Here is a 16202-nt window from a genome sequence, read left to right as displayed (position 1 = left end):
GGCACAGACTGGACATCCAGCTGGTCATGATCATGGACAGAACACTCTACATTGCTGCTAGGTCAGTACCCTCTTCCTTACTCCAGAGCTCAAAAAATCCCAGATGCCAAATCATCATGGTACCTAGAATATCATATTTTCACCTAGTCATTTTGACAAATGCAAATCCTTCAGCTCTTATAGTCCTTAACACCTCGTGTTCACTCCCCCTCCTCTCTCCCTGGCCCTAACAGACAGACTCAGCTTGCATCAGAAAGCACTGCCCTGTCCCTAATAATGATGCTGGGGTGGACGTTTTTAAAGCTAGCTGAGTCCCTGTGGAACAAAGTTTTAGCCCAGTGGCACCTTTAAGACCAATAAAGTTTAATCACGGTATAAGCTTTCATGTGCAATCACATTTCTTATACCTTGAATTAAACTTTGTTGGTCTTAAAGGTGCCACTGGATTCAAGCTTTGTTCTGCTGCTTGAGATGAACACAGCTTCCCACCCAAGTCCCTGTGGTTATAGTCAGGGAGGAGAGGAAGGGGAGAAGAAAGCTATTGGGAGCAGCAGCAAGCCAGACTAAGGAAGGAAGAATTGGTGTTTTAAAAAACTTTTTTTCCCTCTTAGCTTGGCTGCTGATGCTCTCCACAGCTCTTTTCCCCTCCTTCTTCCCTTTCCAGCCATAATCAGAGGGGGACTCGGCTAGGGGGACTAAGCTCCAGGACATCCTTATTTGTTAGGGATGGGGCAGATATTCCTGGTATGAAAAGGAGTAATGTAACATTCAACAGACGTTTAAGTATTAAAAACTAGAGCCCTGAAGAGGCATATATATTGAGAATGGCTTCATTGAAATAGAGGCAATTTTTTTTTTTTGGTTAACCCCTAGATCCTGCTTCATTAAAAACAGGATATCACGTTTCTGCAGGTTTTTTTCTAATGGGTATTTTAAATTTAGGTCAAAGGACAGCTTTTTGGAGGGGAGGGAGAAAAAGAGTGAAAGGGTAGTTTGGAATTCTTTCTCTTAAACTAATCTGCACGGAACTGTTACTGTACTGCCCAAAATCTCTGAGGGAAATCACTGTGAAATCACTAGGAAAAGGAAGGTTCCCTCAAAATGTTGTGATTGGATTGTGGGTTTGGGCTTATTTAGTTTGGGGCTGTTTTCAGCTCCCTTTCCCAAGGGTTTGGTGTCCCATTTAGAATGCATTTGCATGCCACAAGTTGTATTATTTGTCCAGCTAAAGCTTAATACTAGGGAGTGTTTTGTTTTATTTTGTTTTTGTTTTTTGAGAAAGGGTTTTTGATTTTAAGTACACAACTAACTGTTTTGGAGAATAAACAAGAATAATCCACATTGCATGAGTACATATTTGAAAAGGAATTAAACTTTAATATTGTTTCAGTACTATGCATATTTTATAGTAAAGCAAAGTGATACTGAGGGGGGGAAAGCTTGTGTATGCCTCAATTCAAGTATTTGGAAGGTTTGGATTTAATTGGTATTATGGAGACTAATTCTCCAACAAACTTTCTACCTTTGCTGTCCCCACTTGGGACTTTATGTCCAGGCCATGCAAGTACCTTCTAAGGAAAGTCAAAATGGTAGACAATATTCTTGTTCATAAAAACATTGCTTAAAAAGATCAGGGGGTTGGACTAGATGGTCTGTATGGCTCCTTTCAACTCTATGATTCTATGATTTGATATAATAACTAATTTGTCTGATATAAAATTCATCAGTATTAGAAAGGGTAAACTGTGGATTGCTCCAAGAATGTCTCAAATGACAAGACTTCAGGGATATGAACATTGATTGAAACTTACCACATGACAATTGTTTGAAAATGAAAATATTGGTCATCCATTTGAAAGAATTGTATATGTTTTCATGTATGATGAAAAATTAATACTAAATGCAAGTACAAAATGTTACTGTTTCCCTGGCATTGAAATTGTACAAAATGACAGTAAAAACTCCTTGTTGGGCTAAGATCCTGTGAGACAAGGGAAAATGCAAAGGTTGGTTTTAAACTCTAAAAAGTGAGTGATCTTCTCATGATTAGTGTGAATAAAAACATACCAATAACACCACTTTTCCTTTGGTGGTGGCAGTATAAACCCAGACACAGTGGCAACTATGAATCTAGTCCAAGGTGTTTATCAAACAGGCTTGTTAAAGCATTCATTGAAACCATTCTTGGTGTAAATCCCTGAGCTATGATATCAGATGTTCTTTTCTGTGTTGTTGGGGTTTTTTTTACATATCTAAATATAGTGATGTTAAGTATACATTTGTACCCAATTATCTGAAAACAATAAAAAAACAAATGACTAACAGTTGTTGAGGCATCTCAGAAAATCCAGTCACTACTTGGGAATTAATTCTCTAGAATTTTCTTGGATTTCAGAGAAAAGCATCTGGGATTTTTAAAATCACAATTATTTAATGTCCCTTCTTGCCTCAGGAAGGAAGGGAAGGAGTGATATAACTGGAAGAGTTTCCAGGGACAGTTATAAAATTATATTTGGTTTTTGAAAAAGCCCAGTAAACATTAGAGATTCCAGAGCTAGAATCCATCCATTGTAATCAAGTAAGATTTTGGCTTTGTTTCCATTGTGAGGTGGATTGTGCTTAGAGCCAACCTGCATATTTTGTGTGTCAGGTAACAGCCTGGTTACCCACTGCACAAAAAGCAACTGAGGACCGCTTCTGATCTTCCACTTTAACTGTTTGAAAATGCCCCCGAATGTAATGCTCCCTTGACTGAAGTATCATGTGGAAACAAAAGGGGAATATACTGGTATATTCATAGTGTAATAAGTATACCTCTATGGATGTTATCCATCTGTTGTCCTCAGGGATTTCTCCAGGTCTCAAACCATGATATTCTGTCTTCATGAAAATGCAAGCCTGAACCTTAACCTCCCTTTTTGTTCACACTAGGTACTTTGAACCCAATGGGTCCACTGACCCACAGAGGCATGATTTTGGGGTCATTAAAAGACTCCATCAGAAGTCAAGAAAGTTGCCTTTCTGTGGAGCAGCTCTCTTTGTACTGCAATGAGTTCTAGCCTCAATGTCCTCAGCTTCCAATAGCACGCATAGGGTTGGCAGACATGTCAGTCCTAAGCACACGTGAATACTGTGCAAATTGTACATGTGTGAATGTAACAAGCTTCTATTGGATAGTGTCTGTGACACTGGTGAAAAGCAACACGGTTTTCCAATCAGGAAATACAAGTATAACCATTAGAGGGCTTGCTGGCTACTACTGATCTTTAGGGCTGCCAGTTCTGGGTTGGGAAATACCTGGAGATTTGGGGCATGGAGCCTGTGGAGGGTACAGTTTGGGGAGGGGGAGATACTTCAGTGGGGCATAATGTCACAGAGTTCATTTTCAAAGTGGCCATTTACTCCAGGTGAACTGATATCTGTCACCTGGAGATCAGTTGTAATCCCAGGAGAACTCCATCCACCACCTGCCCTTCAATGTGCAGATTCAAAATAGTGTTGAGTATGTTATAGGTAATGCTCTAGGGTTGCCAGGTCCTACCTGTTGCTGCAACGGAGGAGTCCTGGCCCTCCCTGGGATTTCTTTGGTGCGCACGCAAACCGTACTCACCACGATGATGTCACCCAGAAGTGACGTCATCGTGTCGGGCACATAGGGGGTGGGACCACTATCATTCAAGGGAAAACCATAGAGTTTTCCCTCAAATGATAGAGCACCCCCCCCTTAACATCTCTGCAATCCTGGCACTTTGGGGGTGGGGCTCCCCCAAGTGGCCTGATCCGGGCCGGCAGGTAAGGGGCCCATCAAGCCGGCAAACCTCCACCCCCTTGGGGGACCTGGCAACCCTATAACACTCAGAATCACTCTAGACATGGTGGAGAGACTCCATATTCACATGTAAAATGGGAGGTGGCAGGTATTATCTGAATAAGAAATTGATCGGGGGTGAGAGAAAAGAAACTTGCCCTTTCCTTTTTTAACCGTGCTACACTCTGTTTTTCAAAGTGGTTTTCTCCTGTTTGATTCCAATATCAAAACTGGAGTGTGAATAGGGTGCCAGCTCGGGGTTGAGAAATTCCTGGTGATTTGGGCGTGGATCCTGAGGAAGACAGTGTTTGGGGAGGGGAGGGACCTCAGTTGTGTATAATTCCATGGAGTCCACTCATCAACTCAGCTATTATATTCAGTGGAAATGATTTCTGTACTCTAGAGATCAGTTATAATTCCAAGAGATCTCCAGTCCCCCTTCAGCCTGGAGGCTGGCAACTCTAAGTGCAAGATAAATGTTTCAGGTGATGTAGCCCAGTTATGTAAGGATGGAGAAAGAGAGGGATCAGTACCCTCACATGTGCAGTCCACTTTTTTAATTAAAAATAGATCTCGTTCACATACACACTCCTTGAACATATGGTTTCCCCACACACATCACCATTCATAGTTTTGGCTATGTGACATACCAGGTCCAGTTATTGCTCTGCATCCTAAAACATATCCCAGAGTCTCTGCAACGTGCAGAAGTTTCTGAGTGGACAATTTATGTGAAAAGTGTTCCTTGAAAACAGGAAAACTGGAAACTACTGATCTAGCCTTTTGCAGCAGTCTCCTCCAGTGAGGCTTCACTATTTCCTGTACCTTTTACTTTTCAAATAGTGACCTTGGTTTACTTCCATTTGGTAGTTTTGTACCTTGTTGCACTAAAGCTAGGGGGGATTTAGGGTTTTAACATGACATTAGTTGTGTCCAGACAGGCAGGTTGCCACGGCAGTATCCCGTGGAGAAAAAAGCCGCTGGAGTTAGGTGCACTTCACAGCATTCACACCAGTCCAACAACGCCGGCTGCATTGGGTAGCTGACCCATGAGGGCCAGTTCACATCGCTACTACACCACCAGCACGGAGCCATGGCTGATGCACCCCACTGATTGGTTGGGTTGCTGAAAATGCATACTGCCACACTGAAAATAGGAGGAGCGATCACACAGCTCCTGCGCTTCCATGGCGCGCCTGCACGTTCAGACGTCAGAAAAGCCGCCACGGAAGCGCCTCACCTAGAAAACCACCACCTTTTCCCGGTGGCTGTTTAAGGTGTATGGGATTCATTTTGCAGCGAGGTAGGGATGGATGGCTGCCGAGTGCCAGATGTGTGTGTCTGATCATGCCGCTTTGATCCGGGGTGGGGTGGGGTGGCTATGCCGGACCAAATTGCCTGTGTGATCACAACCATTATCATGCAATTGTCCAGCTTCTGGGTTTTCCCTGTCTCTTCTGTGAAATTCTCCAAACCTTCATGAAAGATCTTATCCAAAACAGGTTTGGTCATATCATGGACAGAAGCGAAGATTTCCACATCTCCTCAACCACATCCAGCACCATTTCCTCTCCATTTCTCCTCATACCCTCATCCAGCCATCCTGCAATGGAAAGCAATGTTTGTTTTATTTCACTGTAAATTGTGCATTTCTGTCTCCATCACTGGAATATTAATTGCCTGTACTTCAAAAGTAGGAGTGCAGCTATTCCACCACAGCAGGGCTACAGTGTGAGCCCATTATTTTGGGATGAGATATTGTGCTTCACTGAAAAGCCAAGACTTCATTGTGCCTAGCACAAATACAGCAATAGGAGTAAAGTGTGGAAAGGCTCAAGGTAACAAGTTTGAAGAAACCTCAGTGAAGTGTCTTTCTCTGAGCTGGTAACATGTAATAGTTCCCACCTGAAATCTTTAAAGGAGGCAGTTATTCCTTAGAGTACTTCATGTCATTAAATTGTAAACTGCAAATGGCCCTGGCTGGTTAGAGTTCACTGGGTTCACTAAGCTCTGTATACTTAGTATTCCTTAAACCACCAAATCAGGGGAATGTAACCAGCCTGACACCATTAGGCAACCCCCTGGTTAGGGACAGATGAGAAGGACAAGCAAAGTTGGAGCAGTTAAATAACTTTTCCATTTATAGTTTCCAAAAAGTGTAGTGTTCTCTCAGCTGCTTTCCTCCTGGCAGCTTCACAAACACACACGACTTTGCAGATGTGCATTATATCTTCCTCTCCCATAGTACTGCGCCCCCACCTGAATACCATGCAGTTGTGCATAACTAAGGGCTGCAGTGGGTGGCCAGCAGGTCAAAATGGAGCCAGCATTATTTAAATTTCCTTCCTCTACATGATTATGCCATGGCAACAATCTGTGGTTCTGCTGGCTGGAGGTGGGGAAAATAAAAGTGCTAGGATTGTCTATTTGTGTAAGAATAAATTAATTAGCAAGAGCTGTACAGATCCTCCAAGCAGGAGGTAGTGGGGGCTAAGCAGCAGCAGGGAACACAGAATAGCACAGCAGCTTACTGTTATTAGTTTAGGAAAGCATAACTAGTACTTGACAGTCCTTCTGATATTTGCCATTGTATGAGCAGCTGTGGTTTAAATAACACATGTGGAAATGGTTTCTAGTTATCTGGAAATCAAATTTCATTCAGATAGACCCAGGAACTGGCCTCTCCGTCCTTCTGGGTTGATTGGCAAACCAGTCACTAAGTCATTATAAGACGGCACAGTTAGAATGGAACTTAGCAACCCAAGCCTTATTTTGAAATCTTAGTGCTTTCATTTTTACTGGCAATTAACATATTCAGAGCTGTGCTAAAAGAGGGCAACTGGAACATTTTTGAGGCGTTGCCAGTGCATAATAATCACTTCTTCATTTACAATTCAAATTTTTTGGTCTACTTTTCAACAGCAGAACAATAGTGAAAATATATCATGGAGGGAGAATACTACCAGTGCAATCTTGACTTCAGTGGGCATAGGAAGGGTATAACTCTGTTTAGGATTGCATTGTGAGTCCCCTATAAAGCTCAAATGAAATTAATGGGTAATCCTCTTCTAATCTTGATCTCTGATCACTGTATCCCCAATAATAACTGTCCCAGCAAATAATAGGCTGTAAACCTGTCTTGGCAGTAAATGACAATTTCTTCTATAGACTATGGACATACAGAAATGAAAGAAACACACATGCACAGAGCTTCCTCACTGTGGCATCTTACAAAGCAAACTGCCTCCATTGTGGTGGCTGGCAGTAGAATCTTGAAAGCTAGTTTCTGTTAGCAACACTGCTCCTGTTCTCTGTGGGGGAAGAGTGTTGCTTATTATTCATCTTGCAGCAAGAAATGTTTTGGGTCTGCTTTCGTTAGAAAGGCTAACCTTGTTTCCCCAAGCCTGATAAAACATCACTAATCTTGACAGCAGGGACTTCTAAAATGGAAACAGGCTTTATTCTACTTTCAACAGAATTCTGCAGACCCTTTCAAAGCATTAGATCATTTACTTCAGCTATACTATAAGGGAAAATACTATTTTCAAGAAGAATGAAAGAGATGGCATGTGTGTGTTTTTTTAAAAAAAACCACAGCCCTATTCTTTGCTCTTAATTCAATGAGGTTTCTTCAAGGTTTGATTAAGTATTTTGTATTCTGATCTTTAAAACAAAAACGCCTTTGTATTCTGCTCCACAAAGAAGAATATATTGCTGCACCTGAGCTTCTGGGTTCTGTTTTGTATTTCCAAAGGGAAAGGGCAGGTAACTTTAAAACAACCCAGTTCTCCACTGAACAAGAAAGGGAACTCAAGCAACTCATGTTAAACATTCATTTTTCCAAGAAATTTTCAAGCTTAATTTGGCCATAGATGTAGCAAAAGAATGACTTCTGGAAACAATTTGGTTGCTGTCAGCCTTTCCCTTTCACATTGTCAGTCAAAACATCTCCAGTGAGATTGGGGAAATAGTCTTTTTAAAAGAATGAATAAAGCCTTAACCTTTCTGTAACCTTGGATAACTAACAATGGCACACTGAATACCATCTGAAGATCCTGACAAAACATTATCTAAGCAAGCTTATAAAAGATACATATAAACCTTTGTACACTACTTCTGTAGGGGTATGGCACATAGTCCAAAGCCCTCCACGCACCGGGAAAAGACTCTGACATTGCAAAGCGATTCCCTATTCTGCACAAAGAGCATCTGATTATAGAAGACAGCTTGAAAGCCACTGCATGAGTAGTGCTTCTCATGTGCAGTGGGACCTTCACATGTGCTATGCAATCATTGGATCACAGCCATCATCCATAACCCTGAGGAGTACAATCTTACAGGTCATCTAGATAGATAGGGCAGTAAGATTCGAGTCCAGGGTATAGACAACATTTCCAGGGTATAGACTTTCAAGAATCAGAGTTCCCTTCATCAGATACCTGACAAAGTATCTAACAAAGGGAGCTTTGATTCTCGAAAACCCATACCATGGAGATCTTGTTTGTCTTTAAAAGTGCCACTGGACTCAAATCTTCTTCTACACAGGCCAGTATGGCTACCCACTTGAAACTAGATAGATAAGGAACTCTGCACTTGCCCAGGGTATATACAGAGCATTTTTAAATAGACTTCAGGAAAACCACTTTCTTGGTCAATGGGATTGTGGATCTATTAAATTCTTGTCCTCGGCCTTTGTTAATTTACAAAATATATCATGGGGGAAAATGTGCATGTTAAATTATGACTTTAAGAGTTGTTGGTCTTTGTTTTGTAAAGCAAGGGAAACAGAAGGTACACCTCTAAGCTTTCTTTGGTATTGTTTTTTTCCTGCTTTCCACCCCCCCCCCCCCCCGTGAGCAGGTGATTTATTTGATCACAAATAACTTTTTCTGCAAAAAATAAACTGCTGTGTTTATCTTGGTATTCAATATTTTTCTTTTGTTTACAGGGACCATATTTATACTGTTGATATGGACACATCACATACAGAAGAAATTCATTTTAGCAAAGTGAGTAGCTTTCTGTCATGTGGAAACCAGTGACATTAGGGAGGAAAATGGGATAAAATAGAGGAAAGATTTTGTTCCACACAGCTTTCCAACAGGCTCTTGAAATTGCAATGATCAAAGAGGATGGCACACATAAATCACATTGGGGAAAGCTGGAAGAGCTGCCAGTCTACTGTGGATTTCCAATTGTTAACTATCACTGATACTTGACTTCTCCCAAAGCCATCTGCTTTGAAATATAGGCAAATAATCCATCAAATAATTAATCATTTGTATTCTGCAGCTTCATTGGACTGTTATTCTATTAATTGTCTACAATATAATCCTTTAAATAGGCAAACCCTTACCAACATTTTATTGAGTACAATCTAGCAAATATAACTAAACCTCTTGAGGTTGCACTAATTGGCCTATAAGGATATAATAAACAAAAAGCAAAATGAAAATAGAAACATCTTTGCTGTTTTTAAAAACATATTCAGCTGCCTTATACTGAGTCAGTGCATAGGTCCACCAAGCTGAGTCTGTAGCAGGGGGGACCATTGGCAGATTTAGCAGTGGAACCATCTCTTGTGGCAGTTATCCAAGAGAGCCTAAGGAAAGCTCCAAGAGCTCATATATACAGCACCAGCATCAAACTGTCTGATATCCTAGGCTGTTTCAGCAGGTTGATATCTGGGAACACAATATCCCTGGCAATCACAGGGTTCCTGATGGGAAGGTGAAGATGATAATTGCTGTATTGTGTTGACTGGGAATGTTAAACACAGCCACTTATTCAGATGGGCAAGTGAGACAAAAACCCTCCACTGTTTCCCTCTCTTTTCTTGTCCATATAGAAGCAAAACGCCATTGCCCAAGCAAGTGAATGAGATCTCACATTTAAGCTAAGAGATAGGGAGGGCTGCAGTAAGGAAGGCCCAGTAGATATTCAGAGAAGTATTTGAAGAACCACTCCCAAATACTGATTTTTCACTGTAATTTTAAATGTGAAATTTTACCATAAAATTAAACCAGGCATCCGTTCCAAGCTTGCTATTTGAGATCTTTTAGCTGGAGATGCCAGAAATTGAATCTGCCAAACAATTGTGCTACCACTAAGTCACAGCCCCTTCCTTTCCTCCTCCCTACGTAGAAAAGTCTTTACATGAAATACCTATTATATGATGTTCTAACAACAAACATTTTAAAGATACCAGAGTTGAAAGGAAAGCACACCTCACTTCTTTGAGTTATTGTTCATGAAAACATAGTCACAAATGATGCTAAGCAAAACTTAAGATATATTGATGGACCTTAGCAGCAGTAATGCTACATCAGTGACAAATATTTCCACTGCAAAAGATGCTTAATAACTGAGAAGTGGGTCAGTTGGTTGAGCAAAAATATTGTCCAAAATCTTAATAGTGTCCAAAGTGTATTAATTCCATGATAATTTGCTTAATGGGGTTTTACTTTACTTGCTCATTGCTATTACACCCAGCTACTCAGACGGTAATGGCTCCAGTTTTCAATGTTTCCTCCCACTTAAGTCTGAGTAATTCAAAACTGGGCTGCTTATTAGCTAAATCCAGTTTATAGAACAAGTAAGCCAATCTGGAACTTATTTTCAGCCAAAGATTTCAAACAGAACTGTTTTCACAAATCAAGCTGATGGGACTCTGATAGATAGGAGGGGGACTCTCACTCTCTGCGAGTGCTGTCAGCTGGGCAGCTGACTGATGCCGCTTGTTCTACAAATTAATTCAGGTAATATGCCAGGTGCCTCTTTGGTTAAAAAAACAATAGGCTTCATAGCATTACTAGTTTAACTAAACGGGCAATAAGAAGGTGCTGGTACTTACCTTTAAAGCCCTATACAGCCAGGGGCCATAATACTTTTGAGACCACCTCTCCCCCATATGAGCCCCATAGAACACTGAGGTCCATCAACCAACTTTTGGTGGTCCCCGGTCCTAGGGATGTCTGACTTGCCTCAACCAAGGCCAGGGCTTTCTCGGCCCTGGCCCCTGCCTGGTGGAATGAGCTCCCGTGTGAGATCAGGGCCCTGCGGGATTTGTTGCAGTTCCGCAGGGCCTGCAAAACAGAGCTCTTCCACTGGGCTTTTGGTTGAGGCAGCGGGCTTCCCCTTCCTTGGGTCGGCCCCCATTTGTAGCCTGGGTCTTGAGATCTTAAATTTTAAAGGTCTCTAAAAAGCTTTAAATCTTAATACTATCAACCACTGAGATATCTGGGTTTTATTTGAGTTGTATTGCACATACGAGTTATGTTATTTATTTTGTGTTTTAATGTGGTTTTAATTGTATTATTTATATTGTTGGAACCCGCCCTGAGCCCATTAAGGGGGGGAGACTGGCATATAAATCAAATCAAAGAAATAAATAAAATAAATTGTATCTGTTTTCAAAGATTTGCCTCTTGGTACATTTGCTTTGTAGTATTTTTCTGCATTAATAGATAGCAGTCAGAACTTAAGCTGAGTGTTCTGCATCCATGGTCTTCCACTATTGCAGTAAATTAATCATGGCACTTTTGCAGAAAGCTTTCAATAAGTATATATTCAGCAGCTAGTTTTCCCTAGGGGACTCTTACTTTTGAAATCAAACACAACAACCTCTGGGCTCTAATTGATTTCTTTCTTGATCCTGGCAGAAATTGACATGGAAATCCAGACAGCCTGATGTAGACACATGCAGAATGAAGGGGAAACATAAGGTGGGCAATTTTCATTTCTCTTGCAGCTGCCACTCTTGTTTAGTTTCTTGACTGTTATCTCAGACCACTCTCTGTGATGCGGAATGGATCACGCCGTTCACTTCTTAGCTCGTAATTGCTTTTTCCATCAGCTTATTGAAGGCTTTAATTTGCAAAAAAAAGTTCGCTTCTAATGTGATGAAACATTATGACAGCAGACACAGCAACATCATGAAATTCGCAGGAGCACTGGGGATTGGGGACTGCAAGGTATACTGACGCTGTTCGATGCTATTTTGAAGAGCTAAACACTACTGCCTGTTTTCCATTGGGAGCTGACATAATGTTGTGTGTCTGTGTGGGCTTCTTTTTCTAGTCACAAGAGTGCTCTTGGACAAACATTGTAATGTAAAATATTATTAACTCTGGACAAACCTAGAGGATTTTTTAAAATCCTTTTTTCTGTAACATCCATTTTACTCCACCAGAGCTCTTTTCACTAAGCTGGTATTTACTAGCATTTTGTGCTAGGGTAAGAAAGTGGAGTGCCCCATTCCTGGGGGAAAGGGAGCACCATTCAAAAAAATTCATCTAATCAACAGTGAAGACTAACGTAGGTACAGCATCCATGTTTCTAGTAGCCAGTTTGTTTTAATGTTGATGGAAGGCATTTTGTGGCCTTTTTCAAAAGGATTGCTGAACTAACACCCACAGTAGATCTTTTGGCTGTAGAAAGTTTCGTTGTAATTTTGGCAATGAAATTACCTTGTATAAGTGTAAATAAGAATGCTTGTAACACATTTGCTCAAAAAATGTTTCTTTTTTTCCAGGATGAATGTCATAACTTTATTAAGGTTCTCCTTAAAAAAAATGATGATACATTATTTGTTTGTGGGACAAATGCCTTCAGCCCCTCCTGCAGAACATATAAGGTATGTATTGCATTTTATGAAAGCATTTGCCATCTGAGAAATACTACCATAAATTGCCATGATGTACTGAAATCCAAAAAGCACTAGTTTCAATTGAACTGTGTTTGAATGATCAGATATCCGCTCACACCTTTTCTTACATTAACTACAGTGAGGAAAAGCAAGACAAGGCTGCCATGTAAGACTAACTAGTATATCTGTTCAAGTTTGAAGTCTTTGTTCACTGAAATGCTGAGGGATGTTAGGTGTGCATAGTTCCATTGTACACGTTCCCTGACACTAAAGTGAATGGCACTCTAATGGAAGTTTCTGCTTATATAGAACTCCATGCATGCATCAGACTCCCACAGATTTTTGGATTGCAACAGACACATTTAGCCATGATCTGTAAAGAAGGTGGGCCTGAAGCAATTTCATAACCCTTCCAAATATGCATTTGTTGCTGTGTAAATCCCTTCATACTTAGTAGTATGTAGTATATCATACCGCTTGATACGGTCAAGTTATTCCCGTTTGTTTCTAATTAAAATGTTCAGTCTGACAGATCTGAAAGTAGATGCCTGAAGCAAAAGATTTTCAACTAGCTCAAACCTGTGGAAGGAAGAGTCTGGCTGTGGTGTTGCACCCAGCTCAGCAGCCACAAATGTAACAAGTAATGAGTTCAGGGCAACAGAAGACTGGCTTACTGAAAACTGAAGCGGTCGGCAAAGATCCACTGCAACTCTTCGTCTGCCTAAATCTCCTCTGACTGAAGCAGGTGTTGGCACCAGCAGTTAACCCCACCCCCACCCCCCGCTCCAGTGACATTGTCATTATTCTGAACATGAATAAAACCTCATCCATTTGGCCTTTGCTCACTTCTTCAGCCTTGGCTGTTCAAATCCTGAACTAAACCCACCTGTAATCATTGCAAGGATCTCTAGTTATATCAACAGGAGTTAGGTCAAGCTCTTAGACACTGAGACAGACTGAAGAGTATACTCTGTTTATAATCTCTCTGATTCCCAAGGAACCTCAGTAGGCCATCTCTTGGGAGCAGGGAAGATTTAATTAACTGCTGTTGCAACACTCGCTTCTACTGTCATTGAAAGCAAGAGCAAAAAAAACCCAGGAACCAATCCAGGATTGTGACTTCTATAAAGAATGTTACAAATGAGAGAGAAAAGCAACTGCCACATTAGGATTTATAGTCACATGTCAAATATCTTGTCATCATCAGCCATGTTCACTCATCATCTGTGAAGGCTTTCAGCTAAGTCTGTACACTCACAGTATCTAAATTCTGCTCCATAAAATCCTGAATTGTGGCTACAGTTCAGAGGTACGTGCACAGTGGATGCAGGAGATGAAGAAAAGAAACTTTGAGAAAAACTCCAGTTTTCATGCATGGTTAGATTTGAATCCAGTAGCACTAGGGTTGCCAGCTCTGGGTTTTGAAATAGTTGGAGATTTTGGGGGTGGAGCCTGAGGAGGACAGGGTTTGGGGAAGGGGGGGACTTCAGTGGGCTATAATGCCATAGAGTCCACCTTCCGAAGCAGCTGTTTTCTCCAGGTGAACGGATCTTTGTCGCCTAGAGATCAGTTGTAATTCTGGAAGATCGCCAACCTGGGAGCTCTCCTTGGCTGCAGTCAGATGTGCATTTTAATCTGTTGTTGTCCCGCCTCTAATTGTTCTAGGGTATATTGTAACAGAGAATACTGATCAGACTCACCCCTTTTAGCACTCTTCAGAGCACTTTTACCCTGTTCTTGATTGATCAGACGCATATCAGACCCGGCAGCCAGTGAGTGTTGCCATTGGCCATTTTTAAAAATAGTTTCTCCCTTGAGCATGCCCACAAGCACTGATATGCCACCTAAGATATGTAGTTCATGGGGCTGTCAGCCATTTTTTAAAAAATTTGTCCTCTGGGCATGTGCACAAGTGCTGATAAGCCTGCTGGGATATGTAGTCTCCCTCTCTAAACTTTTCAATTTACCCCTTCCCCAAAGCACAGGAAAAAGCTGAAGTACAAGATCATCTTTCTTTTAAAGTTTTTATGAAGAAAACAAAGTTTAGAGCAGCCGGGGGGGAGGGGAAGAGGTGTGAATATGCAGTTATGCACACTTTGCTAACTAGTGATAAAAATGATGGCTGAAAAACAAGAGACCAGTCAGACATGCCTGACGGCTTGGGTGTGCAACAAAGCGATCAGACAACGGGAAATCTGGTTTGAAACCAACTCAGCCAAAAAGGACCGCAGGTATCAAATAAACACGCAGTAAGGGGGGGATGGGACACAGACGACTGGGGCATGACAGACAGATATTGCTGTCTGATTGTGCATTTTAAATCCATTAGGGACCAGCAACAGCAATGGATCAAACTGCACGTCTAATCACAGCCCTAGTGATTGGCAACCCTAAGTAACACCTTAGAGACTAACAATATTTTCAGGGTATAAGCTTTTGAGAGTCAAAGCTCTCTTCATCAAATATCTGATAAAGGAATCTGATACCCTGAAAATATTGTTGGTCTCTGAGGTGTGACTGGACTCAAATGTAACTGTTTTACTGCAGACCAACAAAGCTACCCTCTGAAACAGTTATCATGGGCTATCACTAGCAGGTTTACATATATGGTTTTATCTTGCACAATGGATTTTGCTTCCAAGATTCATAGGCTTAGGTGAAGTACTAGCTGGACTATTTTGCCAAGAACTTTGCTAAAAGGGGGGGGGAATAGAGAAGGAGGGAGTTGTAAATAGAATCATATTAGTAACAGGTAACACACTTGTAATTCCAAAGTCAATGTTGCGAACAGTGAAAGCTATGTTCAGCATTTCTTTCCTTATTTCTGAGATTCTACCATTTATGTACAATGATTTTTTGAAAAGAAACTTCAAAAACCACCTAGGTCCCAGTGATTCTACCAGAGTTAGCTCCCTTCTCCGACCCACTTCCACAGCAGGATGGCTGAAGAGCAGATTTTAATGCCGTTATTATTGTCATTGTAGTTTTTTTTAGGCTACCTTGAGTGCTTTACAAAAGGGGAAAGGCTGAATATAAATTTCATAAATAAATAAAATTATTTGTATTTAGGGGGCAGATGTCTTTGATGGAAATACAGAGTTCTTGGAATTTAAAAGAACTATATTCTTGTTAATCATTGAATACCTGTTTAATTCCTCACAGTATAGACTTATGCTGATTTTGTCATATGTTGCTCTTCTGTCAGAAGGCCTGCTCAATGACATCTCAAGGGTTTCCAGATGGTCAATAGAACATCTGGTGTAACTGGTGTCAGGGTACTTGATATGTACTGTGCCAGTGATAGAAAGTAGCACTGATGCCGTCTTGAAAAGAAAGTGCAGTCTGAACATTTCTGCTTCAAGTAAAACTCTTTTTCCTTTTACCACTGTTTTTAAATACTTTTCCATACTAGTAAAGCCACAACTGATTCCCTAAAGAGGGCCTAGAGAGACAGAATACATGACAGGAAACAAATTATGACGAATCATCCATTGCTTGAATTTGGTCTCTCCAGCACATGGGACTGAAAGTTGATTGGATCAGACTAATGGTGCTTTCATGGCTTATTATCCCCAACTAGTTTTTCATGCTCTGTATTTTAGCTTACCTCTGTGGAAATAAATTGAATATACTTGCGGATCTGAATCCAAACAAAAGAGAAGTCACTGCTGAGTAATCTTGAGGCTCATGATTCTTATTCCTGTAGATGCTACAGTTTTTTCCCTGTAGCTTTTACTACATTCCTGC

At 41.0% G+C, this 16202-nt stretch overlaps 1 protein-coding gene across 1 annotated transcript in view; it reads left to right on the top strand.

Annotated features, from left to right (window-relative positions):
• Nucleotides 1-16202, top strand: part of LOC107124621 (semaphorin-6A-like) — a 232193-nt gene that overhangs the window by 129398 nt on the left and 86593 nt on the right. Inside the window, 4 exon segments of the mRNA XM_015428117.1 lie at nt 8-61; nt 8757-8817; nt 11470-11532; nt 12342-12443. Of these exon segments, the coding sequence (XP_015283603.1) occupies nt 8-61; nt 8757-8817; nt 11470-11532; nt 12342-12443 (280 nt within the window).

The sequence above is a fragment of the Gekko japonicus genome, unplaced genomic scaffold, assembly GCF_001447785.1.
Source record: "Gekko japonicus isolate JY-2015 unplaced genomic scaffold, Gekko_japonicus_V1.1 scaffold485, whole genome shotgun sequence".
Lineage (NCBI taxonomy): Eukaryota > Metazoa > Chordata > Lepidosauria > Squamata > Gekkonidae > Gekko > Gekko japonicus.
The sequence above is the reverse complement of the archived record's forward strand: the minus strand, read 5'-3'. Positions and strand labels throughout refer to the sequence as shown.